Source organism: Lotus japonicus, chromosome 4 (assembly GCF_012489685.1).
Source record: "Lotus japonicus ecotype B-129 chromosome 4, LjGifu_v1.2".
NCBI lineage: Eukaryota > Viridiplantae > Streptophyta > Magnoliopsida > Fabales > Fabaceae > Lotus > Lotus japonicus.
In genome coordinates this window covers 8,796,450-8,816,368 of record NC_080044.1, presented here as the reverse complement: position 1 = coordinate 8,816,368, position 19,919 = coordinate 8,796,450, and the positions used below count along the sequence as shown (strand labels likewise).

The 19,919-nt window shown below is 37.0% G+C and overlaps 1 protein-coding gene across 1 annotated transcript; it reads left to right on the top strand.

Annotated features, from left to right (window-relative positions):
• Positions 1-7,617: 7,617 nt before the first annotated feature.
• Positions 7,618-19,462, top strand: LOC130710469 (uncharacterized). The gene is made up of 15 exons (XM_057559750.1): positions 7,618-8,001; positions 8,255-8,660; positions 8,749-8,926; positions 9,021-9,160; positions 10,129-10,996; positions 11,181-11,281; positions 11,722-11,866; positions 13,244-13,312; positions 13,443-13,488; positions 14,252-14,688; positions 15,579-15,658; positions 16,681-16,816; positions 17,403-17,595; positions 18,362-18,444; positions 18,986-19,462. The coding sequence occupies exons 1-15, from the start codon at positions 7,902-7,904 to the stop codon at positions 19,106-19,108; spliced, it is 3,105 nt and encodes a 1,034-aa protein (XP_057415733.1). The 5' UTR covers positions 7,618-7,901; the 3' UTR covers positions 19,109-19,462.
• Positions 19,463-19,919: the final 457 nt, after the last annotated feature.

Sequence of the window (19,919 nt, the reverse complement as noted above, 5' to 3'; positions counted from 1 at the left end):
TAATAAAAACTCATAAAATCCTGAATTAATTAAAAATCCGAAAATTCAAGAAAAATTAATTAATATACTCTAAAAATAAATCTAAAATAAAATAAAATATTTCCTGGAATTAAAATTAAATAAATAATAAGATAAATTAAAATAAAATTAAGAAATAAACAACTTAAATCCCAATCAAATATAATATTAAAAAAGGTACTAAATATAATAGATAAAAACTAACAAAATCTAGCAAATCACAATAAAAACTCATAAAATCCCGAATTAATAAAAAAAATCGAAAATTCAATAAAAATTAATTAATATATTCTAAAAATAAATTAAAAGACCAAATCTTATCTTTTAAAATAATATGAATCAATTATTTTAGAATATATAAAATTAAAACATATATCAATTGAAAATTATATCTTCTAAAATAATATCAATTAATTAGTTTAGAATATATAAAATTAAAACATATATTAATTGAATTTTTTTTTTTGAAAATGAAATCATTGAAATGTATATTATTAATAGGAGCGCTTGAGCCAATAGCAAACCAAGCGAGAACCAAGAACAATTTGAACTGAACTCGAACGACCTATGAACAAGTTGGCCGAACAAAAATTAACCCACCACCATCCCACAAAATGGCATAAACGAAATTCCAAGATAGAGCCTCATTAAAACCTTGCTAGGCAAAACTCAATGGGAAAAAAGCCTAGCAAGGAAAAAGAGTACTACAATCTTGAGATAGCCATTCTGTACCTGAGTTCAATGATAATACATCATTTAGCTCAATGCATTAAAACAAATACGCAAAAACTAAGACGTCCACTAGAAGCCGAAGCACCAACAGGTTCATCCCCAAGTATCCATTACTACCTCAACCTTATTAATCAGCAAAACCAGCAGCAGCCTGTGTAAAAGACCTTCCATTTTTGCACCAGCATCAACAGCAACAACAGATTTAATTTGACAGCAACAACATCTGGTTTATAATAGCAGCAACATCATATTTCTTTTGACAGCAACAACAAGCATCTACATCCTTATTAATCAGCAAAACCAGCAACAGCGAGCTTCCATTTTCGCACCAGCAGCAACAGCAACAACAGGTTTAATTTGACAGCAGCAGCATCTGGTTTATGACAGCAACAACATCATATTTCTTTTGACAGCAACATCAAGCATCTACACCAGCACTTAATACCAGCTTCAGCAACAGCATATCAGCACAACAGCAAACACAGGTACAGCAACAACATCCAAAAGCTTTGGTTTTACACAACAACAAACGCAGCATGAACTAGGATCCATAACAGACCTGTCTCAGTAACATAAAAACTCCACAACAGTACCAGTAGCAGCTATACACATCAACAATCACCCCTAGCTGTAAAGAGTTCTCCCGCCACAGACACATTTGGCCCCCCGCTGCACCCTCCGAATGAACCTCAACATGACGCATTTGCATACCTTGCGTCCATGACTCTACCGTACGCTGTCGTTGCTCAGTTAACTTTGTTTCCTGTAATAGCAAAAGTTCCGGCTTCCACTGCAAAACAGCCTTCTTTACTGCTTCCCTCTTCGTTGACCCTCCCAACCCCCGTACGTTCCATGTAAACCACGGACCCGACATATCAGTTAAGGTGTGGATGATTCTGGCGGATTTGTGCTTCCAAGCCTCTAATCATCAAAGCTTCCGACCCTCGTGCTTTCAGACCCAACTGTTTTCCAACCAGCCAAGTTCGTTGTGCGCGCGTCGTCACACCGTCTTCTCCCGGAACTGGTTCCAAAAATTCAATAGGCAATGGTTTAGGCTTATTTTTACTCCCTTTCGGGCGTCCCCTCTGGGAGCTATTCTGTGATGAGTTTGTTTGTGGCGAAACTATAACAGATGGGGACTTCTGGACAGGAGTTTCGACTTGCTCAGGTGGTGTCGAGATTTGCTTCTGAAGCTCCTTTTGGTTGCGTTGATCTTGTTCTGGTTGAGTCGCTTGCAAGGTTGTGGAGATGAGTTTCCTCACAATCTGATTTGGAGTCGTGTGAACAAAAACATCTGATTTTTCTTCTGAACGCACAGCTTCCCCAAACTCGTTTTTGTTGTTTCCCTGTTGAGCCAAACACGTTTGTTGTTGAAAACTAAAAAACACGTTTTGTGTAGCTTGGCTTCCTGGCAAACACGTCCCTTGCCTTTGTTGTTGTGGAAAAAAACGTGGGCCCCATTTCAAGTTCAAGGTATTTGAATGCCTAAGATAATCTGTTGTAAAAAACAAATCATTAGAATTAAATGAGTAACCTATAACCGCATATTTTCTTTTTGAATCATCTAGGGCAGGATTTTGAATTTCTTTATTCAAGATTTGATTTCCATTATCAGATATCTTGCTTCCTTTTAAAGTCTTCCCCCATTCTTCAATATCATTCAACGTATAACCAGCCTCAATTAGGTCCTGTAACTGCTCCTTAGAATTCATTCCAGAATTAATGGCTTCCGTTTCAGAATTCAAAAATCTTGTTTGTGATGGCTCTCTCGCCGGGGACTCTGGCTGTGGTTCAATCGCCACCGTGTGCTGTTGCAGGGCACCGTCCTGCCCCTGCACAAGCGCCTCAGCCTCAAGCACAACGAGACCTTCCAATCTGTCGTCCCGGTACACTTCATCTTCTTCATCAGAAACCACATCTCTGGCGGTCTCAAAATTTGGTACCTTAACGTCATCCATGATTATACCAAGCCCACCATTCATATCATCATCATCAGAGACGTCATCCTCTGACACATATTCCTTCCATGGCGTGGTTGGCATATTTTCAACACACCCATAATCATAAGTAACATAATCCTTCTCAAGTAAAATAATACAAGACGTACCATCGACATCAACAGACATTGTGAAGCTTTGTACCAAAGGATGGTGCATTCTAACTAGTATTCTGGCATAATCAACGCGATGCCTCGACAACGTTGCTGTATCCGACGACACATAATTTCCCATTCTGTTTCCAATTGCAGTAAAAAAAAGTTCAGTCCATAATCCTACTGGTACTTGCCAGAGGCGAATCCAGACAAGTTGCGCAACGCCAAAAGTAAGCGCCGTACACGGTCTAATGTCAGAGAGCTTTTGTTCCAAGAAAGTCCGACATTCTGCAATTGTATCCAACATTTCTTCATTGTTCTCAAATTCCAGAATCACTTCATTTGCTCCTAATGGAATAAGGCGAAAATTATACATCCCAATTCGACTCAGCTCATCTTGCACAATGTCTATAGACGAGAGGTCAAGGGTGCGTGCCTGAGCACATCTCCTAAACCAGCCATCACCCAATTCTGGGGTTGTGAAATGAAGCGGGCCAACCTCTGGCTGCTGAGACACTTCCCTTGTCTGTTATGTGACCTCATTTTGCTTTCTTCCTGCTCCCTGGGTGTTTGTCTGTGGCTGTCCCTTTGGCCTCCAAACTTTTCCTTGAATTTCATACTTATAACGTCCCGGCGACGGCATCTTCGACCTCCAGGTAGGCCGTTGTATTTTTGCTTTCTGAACCACAATAAAATTTCCTTCCAAACGCAAGCCATGAAACATGCGGATAGCCCTCCATGCCTCATCATCTCTCTGGAAACGAACAAAACCATATCGGAATCGTCGCCCATATTTAATCCTCTGTTGTATGAAAACGTCACACAGAGTCCCTGCTCTACTAAAGATTGACCTTAATTTCACCCGCGTAATCCTCTCGCCTAAGCCGTCAATGAACACCGAGAATGACTGCTGGCCTGAGTTCTTCCTTTCAGACTCATCACGTCTCACCTCTGGTTGAGACCGCCACTGTTGCTGTGTTTTCACCAAATTTGCATCAGTTGCACCAGAGCCTGTCTGTCGTTGAGAGCCAAAAGTGTCATATGTATGTCGACGCCATTGCTGCTCCTCCCTTTGTGGCCACCGCTGCCTCTGTTGCTGAATTTTCCATCGGTTCACAACGGCTATCCTTGATCCTGGCTGACGTTGAGAGCCACCATGGCCATAATTTTCCCAATGCCACGGTTGCGCCTCTCTTTGCTTCTGCGTCCCCCCATTCCGAGGTGGCACCACCGCTCCTCGCCATGGCGGAAACCGCCGTGGTGGAGGTCCCTTCCCAGAGCTTCTCTCTCTCTAAACATCTAAGAGTATGAGTTGACTAAAATTATATTAGTTGTAAATTTTCTCAAAAAAAAAATATTAATTGAAAATTATACCCTCTAACAAATTGACACGTGGAATAATTTTTATGAGAATTAATCTGGTGCTGACACGTCACTAAGAATTAATCTGGTGCTGACACGTCACTATGAAAGTTCTTCTTTTCTAATATATATTGATATTGATATTGATATTGATGACGTTATAAACTATTTTTAAATTTTTTTTCTATGGAATTTTAAATGGATATTTAATCAATTAATACTTAAAATTTATCATTATCCAATTTAAATAAATGTTCCCAAGTGATAGCTCAAGTGGTAAGTGTCGGGGGCATATGAGTTGGGGAGGGGGAAGGTCCAAGGATTTATCCCTAAAAGGTGTAATGTATCTTTTCGATGTAAAAAAATCAATTTAAATAAATGAAAATATTTCTATATTATTTTGAAGCTGATTTTCTATCAATAAGTTTAGTTTTTAATTTGATCATTGAGATTTGGGGAATTAGATCTCATAACTGCCGACTATGATGATACCTTGTGAAACAAAAAATAAAATAAATTATTTTTATCCAACTTTTTTAATTAAAAAATGATTGATTGCTCAATTTTATCACTCAAAGAATAAGCTTCAAGCAAGTTAATTTATAAAAGAAGTAATTAGCTCCATGATCCCTGATTGTGTCAAATGTCACTGTAGGGAATAATTTGACCAACATTTTATCTGACCATAAGGACTAACTTGATCGATATTTGACACAATAAAAAACCGCATGAGTTATTTTCTTATTCTAGGAACTAAAGTTCACGATGCTTACCGTTTCATAGATAAAATTGAGCATTCACTCTTTAAAAAAACACATGTTGACTCAGTTGATAAGCACAGCTGGTCAGCAGTTGACTAAGTGTGATTTTAGTTCCTAATAAACTTTTGAGGAGATATGGTCCTTAACTTTTTAATTGTTACAAATCAACTCTCCTTATCATTATTCTTCTGCATAAAACAAAAATATTCATTTTCTAAGAAAAATATTTACAAATTGAATTGATTTAATTAATGTAGATGATATTCCTATCAAAATTCACAAATTAAAATATTAAATTTCAATGAGAAAGTAAAAAAAAAAATACATGTTGACTCAGTTGATAAGCACATCTAGTTAAAGCATTTCCCTCTAAAAGTTGTGTATTTAATTTCGGATCCGGATCCTCTCCAACAGAGAGTTCTCTCCATCCTCTCCTGCAGGGTTTTGAACCGTTGGATAAATTCAATGGTCTAGAAAATTTCATGTAATAAAATAATAAGTTATTATTGATTAAGTTAAGGCAAACAAAAAATCATGTTCCAACCCTTTGTCTTTGGCGACTGCGCACCCTCTTCACCGCGTCACCACTGTAAGGCTGCCTATCAGAGGAATTTGCAGTGCCGCACTCGCAATCTCTCCCTCGTACTGCGTCTCCTCTGTCTATGTCTATCTTTACCGTTGCAGAGACTCTACACTCCACAAATCAGAAGACAACGCCGTCGTTCACCACCGGAACCCATCCCCTCCAATTGAGATGCAAGAAGGCCAAACACGTTTGCAGTGATTAATGTTCCTCTTTTTTCACACTTTGCTTTCCCCATTTGCGAGTATATGTGATCAATTTTTATTTTATTTTAACCAGTAGAGATTTTTTTTTAAATTCCAGTAGAGATTTTTTTTTAAATTTCACAAACAAATACAAGAAATTTTGAAGATCATGTAACAAATTTTGATTTTCCTTTGCTGCATAAAGAAGCAGAGTTGAACGGTGCTGAAAAACGTTGGAGGAGGAGAAGATGAACAGTGCTACAAAATATCATGTGGTTTTTTTATTTGGTAAATCTAATTTTCTTTGGGCCGTGGGATTCACTGTGAGATTCGTTCTACGGTTGATATTAATAGTAGTAATATTTATCATATTTTAATAGTTTTGGTTATGTGATCCGTTGGATTCATTTGATCAAACGGCCAAAAAATTGCTGGAGGGAGCTGCGGGAGAGGATCCAATTCCTTTAATTTCTCATGTGAGAGTTGAATTGGTGGGGACTATCAGCGACGTGGGGTCAAGGCATGCGAACTCATCCAAACTTCCACTCCATGGAAACACAAAAAGTAAAAAATTCCAATTTCCTACCTCTTTAAACCCTAATCTCTTTATATTCAAAATTTAACAAATTTTCACTAACTTTTTTAAATTTTTTTACTTTTAAAGTTATATCTAGAGTAAAATACACTCACCCCCCTCAAGGTTTGTGAGAATAACACTTAACTTCATTCTTATCCAAAATATACACTCCACCCTAATAATAATCTCATAATTACACTTAGCTCAATTCTTCTCTGAAATCTTCACTCCACCCCACCCCTTTAACACCATCCAAAAGATGCTAACGGAATATTCCTTTAACTCAAATTAATTAATTAAAATATAAATGATAAATAAATTACATTATCCTCTAACCAAATAATAATTGTACTATAATTTTGTAAATATTCTAAATATTTATAAAATGTTTTAAATACCTCCAAATAAAAAATAATAATTAAACTTGATGTTTATTATGGTCAAAATATTTCTCTCTCTAATATAACTCAAATTTAAATATGGAGTATTTCAGTCAAAATATTTATCAAATGATGAGTTCTTAATACCTGTGTATAACCTTAAACAACTTATATTTTAGAACTTAAAATGCCATGTGCTTAAGTGTTCATACAACCTAATAACTAAGGTAATCACATATCGTCATAACACAATTATATTTTGAAAGTTTAGTAAACTTATTGACAAATTTTTTTAGTAAACTTAGTGGTAAAGTTTTTGAGTTTTGATGGTTCTGACATTGAGTTAAGTTTTGCTAAATTTGTGATGGAAAATGTTGTTGCCTTGATGAGATGATTTCAAACTTAGCTGGAAGCTACGTAACTCAGATCCGGAAGAAGTAAAACAGAAGTTGTTCTCGTTTAAGAAATGTTCTAGTTCTATGAATTTGGAATTACACCAAGAAGGCCAGAACATGCTTTATTGTAAATCATTTGTGCTGCCCTCCAAATAATAAGGATTTGTTTACTTGAATGAGCAATGATTATCTCGTGCTACTTTTTTTTTTTAAAAAAAAAGTATATTTATTATTTAGTTAGAAGATAATGTAATGTATTTATATTTAAATTAATTAATTTTGAGTTAAAAGAATATTCTGTTAGAATCTTTTGGATGGTGTTAAAGGGGGTGGGGTGGAGTGTAGAATTTAGAGAAGAATTGAGTTAAGTGTAATTGTGAGATTATTATTGGGGTGGAGTGCATATTTTAGATAAGAATAGAGCTAAAGTGTTATTCTCACAAATCTTGAGGGGGGCGAGTGTATTTTCCTCTTATATCTATCATCTATCGTATGAAAATTGAGAAAGGAATCAACTACAAGCTCGTACTCGCTACATCATCATCATCATCATCATCATCATAATACACATCACGCACGATATCATATTTGACCTCACCTCCATTCAACTTTGGGCATGTTCTTCATGAAGAGGACCAACTCATAAGCCAGAACACAAACAATATTAAAATCGAGAGTAGTGGTCGATTCGATTTTAATTATTACTAAATTTCCTTCCAGTTCCTAGCGTCGTTACTTTTTTCTTCTTCAGTTCCGAATCACGAGACAAGACAAAGACCTAGGTCGATTGTCTTGTCCCTGATCCTCAGAAATAGCATGAAGCCCATGGAGAGTGTGTATGATCTCATCGAAGAGGCCAAGCTTCGCACTCTCTGGTGGGCCCTCTGTATATTCGCCGTTTCCTATTTCCTCACTCGTAAGCTTCCTTCCTTCACTTCCGATTCTGATTCAATTTTCTATCACTGTTGCAATTTTTCTGGAATTTTCAGTTCTAGCTTCATCAATTTTGCTTGCTTAGGATTTGTTAGTGCTGTTAAATTCATTGGTGAACTGAACTTACTATGATTGTTTTGCATAATTCTTGTTTGTTTGATAGTCCATGAATTTTTGGATGCTTGTACTTTATGGTTTTAGTTATGATTGTCATTAAGTTGGTTTGTCTGTTACAGATACAAGTAAATCGATGTGGATGAATGTGCCGATGTCAATTCTATTTGTTTGTGCACTACGGATTCTTTTGTGTAATGTGGAATTCCGGTGGAAGGTTCGCGAACCAAGATTGCAGACATATCTATCTCATTTGGAGAAAAAGCAGTTGTCTGTAAATGATCCACGCCTTAATAGTACGCCTCCTCCGCAAGTGAAATGGAAGAGGAAAATTGATTCGCCTGTTGTGGAGGCTGCGATGGCTGATTTTATTGATAAGATATTGAAGGATTTCGTAGTTGATTTGTGGTACTCTGAAATAACTCCGGATAAGGAGTTTCCGGAGCATATACGTGCTATAGTTATGGATGTTCTGGCTGAAATATCAGGAAGGGTTAAAGATATAAACCTTGTTGACTTGCTGACAAGGTATATTGTGTTTCCTCTCCTATATTTGCGGATAGGGAGAAAGTATTATAAAAGCTGCTAACTATCTTATATTCCATTTACATTCCAGGGATTTAGTTGATTTAGTAGGCGATCACTTGGAACTTTTCAGAAGAAATCAAGCTGCTATAGGTGTTGATGTTATGAAAACATTATCTTCTGAGGAGAGAGATGACAGATTGAAATTCCATCTGTTGAATTCTAAGGAGCTACATCCAGCACTTATATCTCCTGAGAGTGAGTACAAGGTGTGAGTGGAGTGTTTTGATGTTATATATGTTTCTTTTGAGGTTTATGTATTCTATGAGTTCTATCTTATCTAATCAATACACTTTTTTGTAGGTTCTTCAGCGGCTAATGAGTGCAGTTTTAGCTACAGTACTAAGACAACGAGAAGCACAGTGTCCTGTGGTTCGTTCCATAGCTCGGGAACTTCTAACTTGCTTGGTAGTGCAGCCTATCATGAATTTGGCAAGCCCTGGGTATGTTGTTGAATATTTAGTCTTGAGTTTATTTTTGTAAATATTCATTTTTGGAGAGGCCGTAGAAAATTCTACTCTGTGGAAGAGTTTCTGCATCATATTAAAGATTTGAAGACATATTTTTTTGAAGTCTTTTGTTTCATAGCTAGTTTGGTATTTTTTTATTGGTCCTGAATGAAACCATATTCAGGGCCTGCTTGGTTATGTAGGTAGAAAGAAGCTACAAAATAGAGGCCGACAGAATAATTTCCAAACTTTGTTATTGCCTGGAGTATGAATGAATTATATAGTCCACCTTCTCATATTTGTGTTATACCAAGCAAGTATAAAGTGATTCTTTGTGTTCTGCTCTGGTGGGGTGCTTTTGAAGCTATTGATTTAAAACTACGAGACTAGAAGAAGTGTGAGGTTATGGATGATAAGCTTGAAGTTGAGAGGTGAAAGGGGAGCTACTGGGAATTTATTTTGAGTGTCTATGCAGAGTGCAAGGTAAAAATGTACTCGGATTTAAGGTGTTAGTAGGTATTTGGTTGAGTGGTACACATGCAAAAAATTTGAATAGGCACTCACACACACACACACATATAAGGAGCTATGTTAGCACATGGAGATGAGATATTTATGGACTAAGTCCAACATGCGCTCATCCTAATCGTTGTGTGAAACATTTTGAAACAATGGGTTTGGACTTTTCCAATCTAGCATACCCTCCTGTTTCATCAAGAGCAATTTCTAAAACGATTTATATCTAGGTTTAAAAGAGAAAGCATATTGTTTAATCAAGACAAATTAAGAGCATTTAAGTATGCACGTTGTAGAGCATGTGCTTGCTGATTTTGTAAATAAACATATCATATTGGATTATTGGTCGCCTCTGCGAAACTGGATAAACTGGAGTTGCATTTGAACTAGGTTTCTTTATAGTTTTTGCAACCCATTCATAATAATATTTTCCTCTTTATGATCAGGTATATTAATGAGCTGATTGAAACCCTTCTGCTTCTCCTTTATGATGATGGTACTAAATCGATGGGTGGTGATCAGTCAACTAATGTAACAAGTCAGCATCATGGTCATTCTGTTGCTACGGGGGGTGGACATGACAAGCACAAAGCTTCTAAGAAGCACACCTCTTTAAGTCAAGGAACTGAAATGGTGTTGGCTAAAAAGAGTGATCACGGGGAGACATCATTGCAAAACAACACACTCCATGAAGAATCTTTGCAGGTCAGGCCTGCTGATTGGGCACGAGTGTTGGACGCTGCAACTCAGCGGAGAACTGAAATTCTTATGCCTGAGAATCTGGAGAACATGTGGGCAAAAGGAAAGAATTACAAAAGGAAAGAGAACAAAATTATGAAGGCTGGCTTTCAGGATCTTCCTGCAAAGAGTCCTGCTACAGACAGTTCAACGCCTCATAAAAAATTGGCTCCAGAAACATTAGTGAGTAAACGTGGAAAGTATGGAATTGTAGAAGGGAAGTCCTCTCTGCCGCCAATGCCTGCCTTGGGTTCAGATCCCCTTCAAAGTGCCGGGAACACAAACAGTTCAGAATATTCTCCAAACCCTGACAAAGAATTATCTTTTGAGGGAGAGATTGGAGTTGATAAAGTGAAGGGTATTGAAAAGGATCTTGCTTCTGATGGGTATAAAAATCCACTAAAGAGGTCTAACAGTGCTTCTGCATTGGGAATCCTACCTAAGCATGGAGGCTCCATTATTTCAGAGTTTTACAACCCTGAATTTGAGAGGCACAGTGAAGGATTTCGGGGAAAGAGTTCTTCTGACATGATTATCAGGAAAGAAGGGCAATTATTTCCTAAGCTCCGTTGCCGGGTATGTACTGTTGGCTGTAAATTGTTATAGTTTTGAGATGTAGTATTCTAAAAACCAGATTTATTTAGAATGTACTTAGTACGATGGTATATCCTCTAATAAATCAGAATGGATTTGATTTCTGATAGAATATTCCACTGAAGGTACTTATTGATTGTTGTTTCTGTCTCCTCTAACATTGCAGGTTATGGGAGCATATTTTGAGAAACTTGGGTCCACATGTTTTGCTGTCTATTCAATTGCAGTGACTGATGCACAAAATAGAACTTGGTTTGTGAAAAGAAGGTTTACTTCTCCCATACATTTCTATAATAGTGGGAATGCATAGTTTAATTAAAACTGGGTTTATACAAGGTGTAATGTTTTATGTTCTAACTATAAAATAGAATACTAAGATCACTGAATTATATTTTCTTGTCTAATCTTTCTCTTCCCCCTATGTTGAGTTTAAACTGCTCCACCATGCAGACATAACAAAACAAGTCTCAAAATTGTTTGTTCCATTTTATATCTGCGTTTTGACTTTACCATTATTTATTTTGTTGCTTTAACTATAAAATAAAATGCCAGGATCACTGAATTATATTTTCTTGTCTAATGTTTCTCCTATTTAGAGTTTAAACTGTTCTATCATGCAGAATGAATATGTTCAAGTCTTGAAATTGTTTGTTCCATACTTATATATGTGCTTTGACAGCCATATCTTTTCTTTTGGTGATATTCAGATACAGGAATTTTGAGCGTCTACATCGGTATCTTAAAGATATTCCAAATTACACATTGCATTTGCCTCCTAAAAGGATATTTTCCTCAAGCACAGATGATGCTTTTGTACATCAACGTTGCATTCAGCTTGATAAATATCTCCAGGTATTTGTTCCTTCTCTTGGAAAAAGAAGAACTCTCTTAGGGCCCGTTTGGTGCGACGTATAGTATAAGGCCTGATAGTATAAGACCTGATAGTATTAGGCCTGATAGTATAAGCCCTGATAACATTCTTATACTATCTAGCGTTTGGTCATACTCTGTATAATTTACAATATCATTTAAATTAATGCAATTTTATGTTTAGTAAAATATTGAATAATGATATAATAAAAATCAAATATGGAGGTGATTATAACGGTGGTGGCGGTGGTGATGGAAGTGGTGGTAGGTTGGTGGTGGTGGTGGCAATGGTGGTAGATTGGTGTTGGTGGCGGTGGTGGTGACAGTGGAGATAAGTTGGTGGTGGTGGTGGCAGCGATGGTGGTTGTGGTGGTGGCGATAATAGGGTGGTGATGGTGGTGGTAAGGCGGTGGCGGCTGCGGTAGGTGGCGGCTGCGGTGGAGGGTGGACGCAATGGTGGTGGTGGTGGTGATAGGGTGGTGGTTGTGGTGTCGGTGGTGACGGTAGGGCGGTGGCGGTAGGGCGGTGGTGGCGGCGGTGGCAGCGATGGTGGTTGTGGTGTTGGCGACGATAGTGTGGTGGTGGTGATAAGGCGGTGGCGGCTGCAGTATCGCGGCGACGACAGTGGAGGGTGGAGGCAATGGTGGTGGTGGTGGCGATAGGGTGGCGGTTGTGGTGTCGGTGGTGGCGACATTATGGTGGTGGTGGCGATAGGGTGGTGGTTGTGGTGTCGGTGGTGGTGGCGGCAACACCGGTGGTGGCGGCGGAGGTGGTGGCAGCGATGGTGGTTGTGGTGTTGGCGACGATAGGGTGGCGGTGGCGGCTGCAGTAGCGTGGCGGCAACGGTGGAGGGTGGAGGCAATGGTGATAGTGGTGGCGATAGGGTGGTGGTTGTGGTGTCGGTGGCGGCAATAGAGTGGTGGCGGCGATTATGGTGGTGGTGGCGATATGGTGGTGGTTGTGGTGGCGGTAGGGCGGTGGTGGTGGTGGTGACGGTTGGGCGGCGGTGGTTATCGGGTGGTGGTGGCAACACCCGGTGGTGGTGCCAATGGTGGTGTAAGTTGGCAGCAATGGAGGGTGGTAGTGATGGTGACTTATACGTCACAACCTTATCATGTCTTATCCATCACTCACATGATGGATTAAATAATACGCCATTTTAACGTATAAGGGGACTTTGATGGATAAGCTTATACAATACAATGTCATCACCAAACAATGGATAAACTCATAATGTATTGTATAAGCTTATACTATCATGCCTAATACGGCGTGCCAAACGAGCCCTTAAAGAGACAGTTTCATTTTGTAATTTTTAAATAATTATGTCTTAACTTAAATTATGCTGTCTTGTTTCAGGATCTCCTGTCAATAGCTAATGTTGCTGAACAACATGAAGTATGGGACTTTTTCAGTGTTTCCTCTAAGGTGTGCATCTGCTTGTTGTTTCTTATCACAACTTCTGTTGAATGCCTTTATATATAATTTCTCTTGGTACTTTTTGGGTGTGAAAAATGACAATTTAACAAACTACTTTTGATTTCTTATAAACCTGAAGAACTACTCTTTCGGGAAATCTTCTTCGGTGATGAAGACCTTGGCAGGTATGTAGTTCTAACTTCCAACATTATGGTTTTATGTCATAATGCAGTTTAACTGCTCAGGGTGTAGCTATTCTACATATGGTGGCCTCTCATGGGAATTTTGATGGGCATTTATTTTTGAAATTTTGAAACCCTGCGTTCCTGCAAAGTATAGTCATCATTAAATTATAATAAAAAGAACATTTGAATAAAGTGGGAGGAAAAGGCTTCATGCTGTACCATTCCAGCTTGCCTTTTTTTCCCTGTTATATGAGGATTCAAGCCCATGCAATGTAAACTTCTGTCATCATTGTGGGTTGGTTGGCCTGGAATATGGCTATGCAGCTAGATATTGTATTATGTGATAAAATTATTTTTCAAATTAAATATTGTTCTTCTATTGTCTTTAATAGCTGTGAATTTTTTTGTTAGAAGTCAAAACTATTTTATCATGGAAGATTATCTGTTTCAATGAATGTATTCATCTCTAGTTGATAGGAACTGTTTTGCATGAAGAGCTTTTTTTTTTCATTTTCTCTGTATAATTTCTGGTTTGCTAGATACCTACTTACAAGAGGATTATGCTACTGAAAACATGTGGTTTTCTTATTTAAAAATCAGTCCTTTCATTGTTTATCAACTGGATTAAGTATTTATTTTTAACTTATTCCTAAATTGTAAAACGTTTTTTAATGTGGAGTTTCTTCTTTTTTTGGTTTTTCTCTGTAGTCTGTACTAATTCCAGATACGATGTCTGATTTTTTTTTTTTTTTTACATTAACAGTCAATGTAGATGATGCTGTGGATGATATTGTACGGCAGTTCAAAGGGGTTTCAGATGGTTTAATGCGAAAGGTTGTTCGTTCACCAATCCTCATCAATGAGGGATCTTCTACATCTACCACATGGAACATGGAATGGAATGCTGATGAAATAGATAGAAGTATTCCAGGGCAAAGTACTACGGATAGTGTAATAAGCTCTGATAATGAGGAAGGTGAAAAGAACATTAACTTTGGTCAGGAAAATGTTGATAGAGAAGTAGCACAAGGTGATGGGTGGCAATCTGATAATGCATTGATTTCAAAGGATTACCAAACATCAGCAATAAACCATGCTGAAGAGTCTAGCAACATGGATTTTGATAGGAATGATGTTACAGCTACAAATTCCATTCTTGTTCATGATAATTTGGAAGATCCAGTTGGAGTGCCACCTGAGGTCTGTGCAGTCAGCTAAGTTTTGTTTTCTAGGTTACACATTGCACTTTAACTTTTCATTGAGAAACCTGTTTCCCTGCTCTGGTACTTATTGGTGTGGGCTTACAGTATTTTATTAGCTGGATATCGTTTTTGGACTAAGCTGCTGACTAGAATGCTGCATACTTGGTCAAGCTGAGAATAGCATTTATCACTGAGACATAATGAAAACCATACAACATTAACACTTCTTTTGCTCTCTTACCTTTTATGAAAAAAATAGCTCCAAATAAAAAGTAAGAGGAATTTAGAAATATGATATATAACTATTCATGTGTCTTCACCCAAGAATTTAAGCTTTTAGGTTAGTTGTTTCATTACATGTAGAATGAATCTGTACTTTACTAAGTTTGTTCATTAGCCAGATAAAAGCTAGTTTTTCTTTCTTGCATGGGCTTTTGCTTGTGCGATCACCACGTATCCACCAAATATTTGAAGAAATTGAATTATTATCAGGCGTCCTAGCTTTCATAGACTTGTTCTGGTCTTCAAAACTGTTACCCCTTAATATTTACCAAATCCTTTGGAAGAATTTTTCCAATTGCTGTTTTTATAGTAAATTAGAAAATGAGAAGCACAAAGCAAACATATTAGTTTTCAGGAAAACATTTTGCAAACATGCTTGGTTATGTACTTTAGCCCCTCATTTCCCCTTTCTCTCAGAAGTCCTAAGAGAAGGAATAATGATTTGAGAACCAGAAGAAACAGAATGGAGTTTACTTGGGATTTCACCACACAGGATGTTATCGGATCTTTGTTTTCTATTTTCTTCATTCTTTCATGAGAATCTGTGTTTTTAGGTTGAAAGACATTTTATGAACATTCATAACTTTGATATTTTTCTTTTTGTAGTGGGCCCCACCTAATGTGAGTGTTCCTCTTTTGAATTTGGTTGACAAGATATTTCAGCTCAAGAAAAGAGGTTGGCTAAGGTATACTACTCTATCTGCTCGTTCTATAATATTCAATTCAGTAACTGTTCGAGACAATGTCTACCCACCAATTTGCAGAATATTCTTTTGATGTTGTTCTTCTATATTTTTTATAGCTTACAAGTTATCGTAATTTGTAATGTATTATATGATTATGCTAGTTGTCACCTAATAACTAATGATTTGATTTGTGAAGTGAGTCAGTGTTTGGTTATTGCACCACTCATTAACCTCATCATATTCACATCGATAATTGGTTAATCTATGATTTATCCATGCTTGAAGACCTAAGGTTTTTTTTTTTGCAGTATTGCAGTATAATTTCTTTCGTTCATAGGTTAATGTTTTGAACTTTTTTTCTTTTTGATGCCGAAAGTGTCTAGATAGGGCTCTTCCGAGGAGTTGATATTGATTGAGAGAAGAATGAGTCAAACGCAGATAATAGACTGGTTTTTTGGTATAGCTGAGTAGGTGACCAGGAAAGAAAAAAATATTCTTCTGGTATAACAAAGCATGAAAGAAGATAGATTCTTGGTGATAATTCTGAGATTAATATTCAAGTTAAGGTTCTGTGAGGTAAAGAAGAAACACTGTCGATGCAGGCCTAGGCTCTGTTTGTTATAAACCATTAAACCTAACTTGACTTTGGGTCACATCAATTCTATCAAACCTTTATGATATTAAACCAAGAATAATCAAGGAGGAATTTCATTGTTTCCCTAATTTGGGCTCCAGATAATCTGCATTCTTTCCCTACACTACTTTCTTTATTTATTCTAATTTCTGATTTGAAAAGAATAATTTACCATAAGCTGCTAATGTTTCCTTCTTTTTTATCTCAGCTTTATACATGCCAATAAAATCAGCAGGTTTCAGCATTTTTAGCTGCTTCGAATTTTGTTACTTTTGGGCTAAATGGCTTTGACTACACAAAATATTAATTTTAATGACGCTGTTGATTTGTATAATTTCTAGGACTTAGAAGTAGCTAATAATATCGTTTATTGTTTATGTTAATGCAGAAGACAGGTCTTCTGGATATCAAAACAGATATTACAGTTGGTGATGGAAGATGCTATTGATGATTGGCTCCTTAGGCAGATTAATTGGCTCCGGAGGGAGGACACTATTGCCCACGGGATTCGGTGGATCCAAGATGTAAGGATTGACCCAAAACTTTGAACATCATTTATGGGGCATCGTATGCCAACTCAGACGAAGGGATCTTTTAATGCAAATTAACAGTAGTGAAAACTAGGCTCATTCGGTTTCCTATGTTTAAATAACCATATTTCTGTATGATATGTGCATCTAGAGCACTGGATAGTTGCAATGGGCTAATACAGATTTTCACATAATAGCCATTGGAATGATTGACAGGATGGTAAGGATCAAACTTTTGACCCCTTTGTTAGAAAGACAGTGATACTATGACAAGGACCTAGTATCAACTATCCCAAAAGCTTCAGTTGTTAGGTAGAAGCCAAGTATTGGTTTTGTATCACTATTCTTGAACAATTCAATCATATACATATTTGTGGAATTTCTAATGAAATTAACATAGGGGTCAGTTGCAGTGTAGTAATTGTATTTTTTATTGTTTGCAATTTGCTAACTTCTTTATATGAATTTAGAGTTACTTCTTGAATTTGGATGCAAATGTCACCTGAAAAAAATATGATAATTATGAAATGATTGACATTGGCTCCTGCAAATGTTTCATGTTGTTTGCTCCTGCTTTCAGGTTCTCTGGCCTGGTGGTACGTTTTTTTTGAAGATAGGGTCATCTCAGATGGTAAGTAGTGGCAGTGATCAAAAGCATTCTCAAACAAGAAGTGGACCTGGGGGAAGCAACATCATGAAATCCGAGTCAGGGTCTTTTGAGCAACAGCTTGAAGCTGCTCGTAGAGCAAGTGACATAAAGAAACTACTGTTTGGTTAGTAGAATTCTATGTTGATTAATTGAGATAGGTTGTTATCAGATATACTTCCAATTTTGATGTTCATTTAATCTTCTTTCCTGGATATTCATCTTTCTTAAGAGGTGAGTGCACAAACACCCCGTTAAGTCATTTGCACAGACACCTCAAGATTTATTTGTATCGAAGTTTCAAATTGTTTAACCTAGTTATCACTTCATAGAGCTATAAAAGAATAAATGTATATAGTTCTAGTTTTCAATAAAGTAATTTAGAAACTTTGTTGATCATCAAATTTTTAATATCCTTTTGTTCTGTTTAGATTGAATGACGGCTAAACTTCAGATAATCACATGTATTGCTCAAATGGCACTAACTTCTATAATCTATTAAATAATAACTAGATCATAGGGGGTGTGTTAGTGATATAATTGCAAGACTTCAGTAATTGGGATTAGATGGGGTAGTTGGGTAGCATTACGGCATGGATTATATCCTATTTTATAGGTTAATATTATATTGTAGTTTAAATTAAAACCGATGGTGAATATAGTTTTAGTGGGATAAGGCTTTTGTTGTTGTGAATATAGTCGTACTTGCTCACTTTATAGATAAACTCACTTCATGAGTCATTGTTTCAGCAACCATCCGAAGATGTTAAAGGGTTTCATTATCATTACTCGATAGTTGAAATTCATGTTTTATCTACATTTATACTCTCTTGAAGTGAGATTCTAATTTACATGCCCAAATTGACACATGATATTGCCTCCATTCTTATCAGATGGAACTCCAACTACTTTGGTCAGCTTAATCGGGCATAAGCAGTACAGGCGTTGTGCGAGGGATATATATTACTTTAGTCAGGTTAAATTCCTATCCCATTGCTTTATTCACTTGGTGCAGTGTTTGCCTTTATTTTTATTTGGCTTAAATAAGTTTTTAATCGCCCCATTATACATTGAGATTTGGTTTTAGTTCCTACCATCTAACTTCTATGATCTGAGCCCCTTCTTTTATAGATAATTTCCGTTTCAATCCTTCGCTAACAAGTCAGATTTGCTAGCTAGCTTTTTTAATTAAAAAAATTACTGCCACATGCAGTTCCTGAAGTTGAATTGTATTATTTATTGAAAGAGTTAGCCATCATATCTGACTTGGCAGCAAAATAGGCACAATATGATTACTCGAGATATGTGGCAATGGTGATGTGACTCTGTTATCCACTCACCAGGTAACAGTGATATATTAATAGCGGGGGTCGAAACCAAAATTATCAGTGATTGTATGGACTAAAATTGAATCAGACTGCAAGATGGGGATTAAAAACTTATTCAAGTTATTATTTTGTCAGCATGAAAATTGTTTCTGCTAAACTAACAATCCATCCACTTGTTTCGTTTTATAGTCTACTATATGTGTGAAACAACTTGCTTATGCAATCCTGGAACTTCTTCTCGTCTCCATCTTCCCCGAGACGCGGAATGTTGTGTTGAGTATTCGTGAGAGTGTGCATGTTCACCAATCCTGATAGAGTTACATATCACCTGCAGTAGTGGCAGCATATGTGGTACATGACATTAGGAAGACTACGTTTTGGTTGTCCGGTCACTGGTGCCATTGGTATATCTGGCTTTGCTGTCTGGTATGCATATAAGAACAGGAACCATGACAGATGATTTAAAAACTCGGCAGTGGTTTTTTTTTTTATGTTTTTCCAACTGTAAAGAGCTTAGGTTTAGGGCGTGTACAGAAACAACTCATCATGCTTTGTCAAGGCCTTCCCCATTTTGATGGGGGGATTTTGTATTGTTAACAGAACAGAGGAGAAATGCATGTAGTGATTATTCTTTATTCATTCATCATTGGAATTTGGTGCTTTTTATTTGACTGTGTCCCTCTACAGTTACTATAATGCTTTGAATTTCCAGTTTCACGTATATAAAGGATGACGATTTCATGTCTTCAGTTTGTGCTTCATTTTTCTGTCCCACTAAATTAAAATTTGACAGAGTCCCATTTGAAATTTCGTAAAATGGTTTTTATCGTTTCACTAAAGACTTGGTCAAGATAGTAATGGAGTACAAAGGATTACTAATAACTTCACCATCATGATAAAACTATACAAGAAGAGACTGGAGGCATGATCCAACATCATAAAGTGTCTATAGATACATACATGTTTTCTAAACAAAACCAAGGTAAATATAATCCTACTAAGAGGGTATTCCTATTCAAAATACATGAGAATTAAGAAAAGTGGTTGGTTCCCCAGCTAGAATCCCAAAATATGGTCTTATAGTTGCCAACCAAATAAACCTCGACACATATCTTCATGGGAC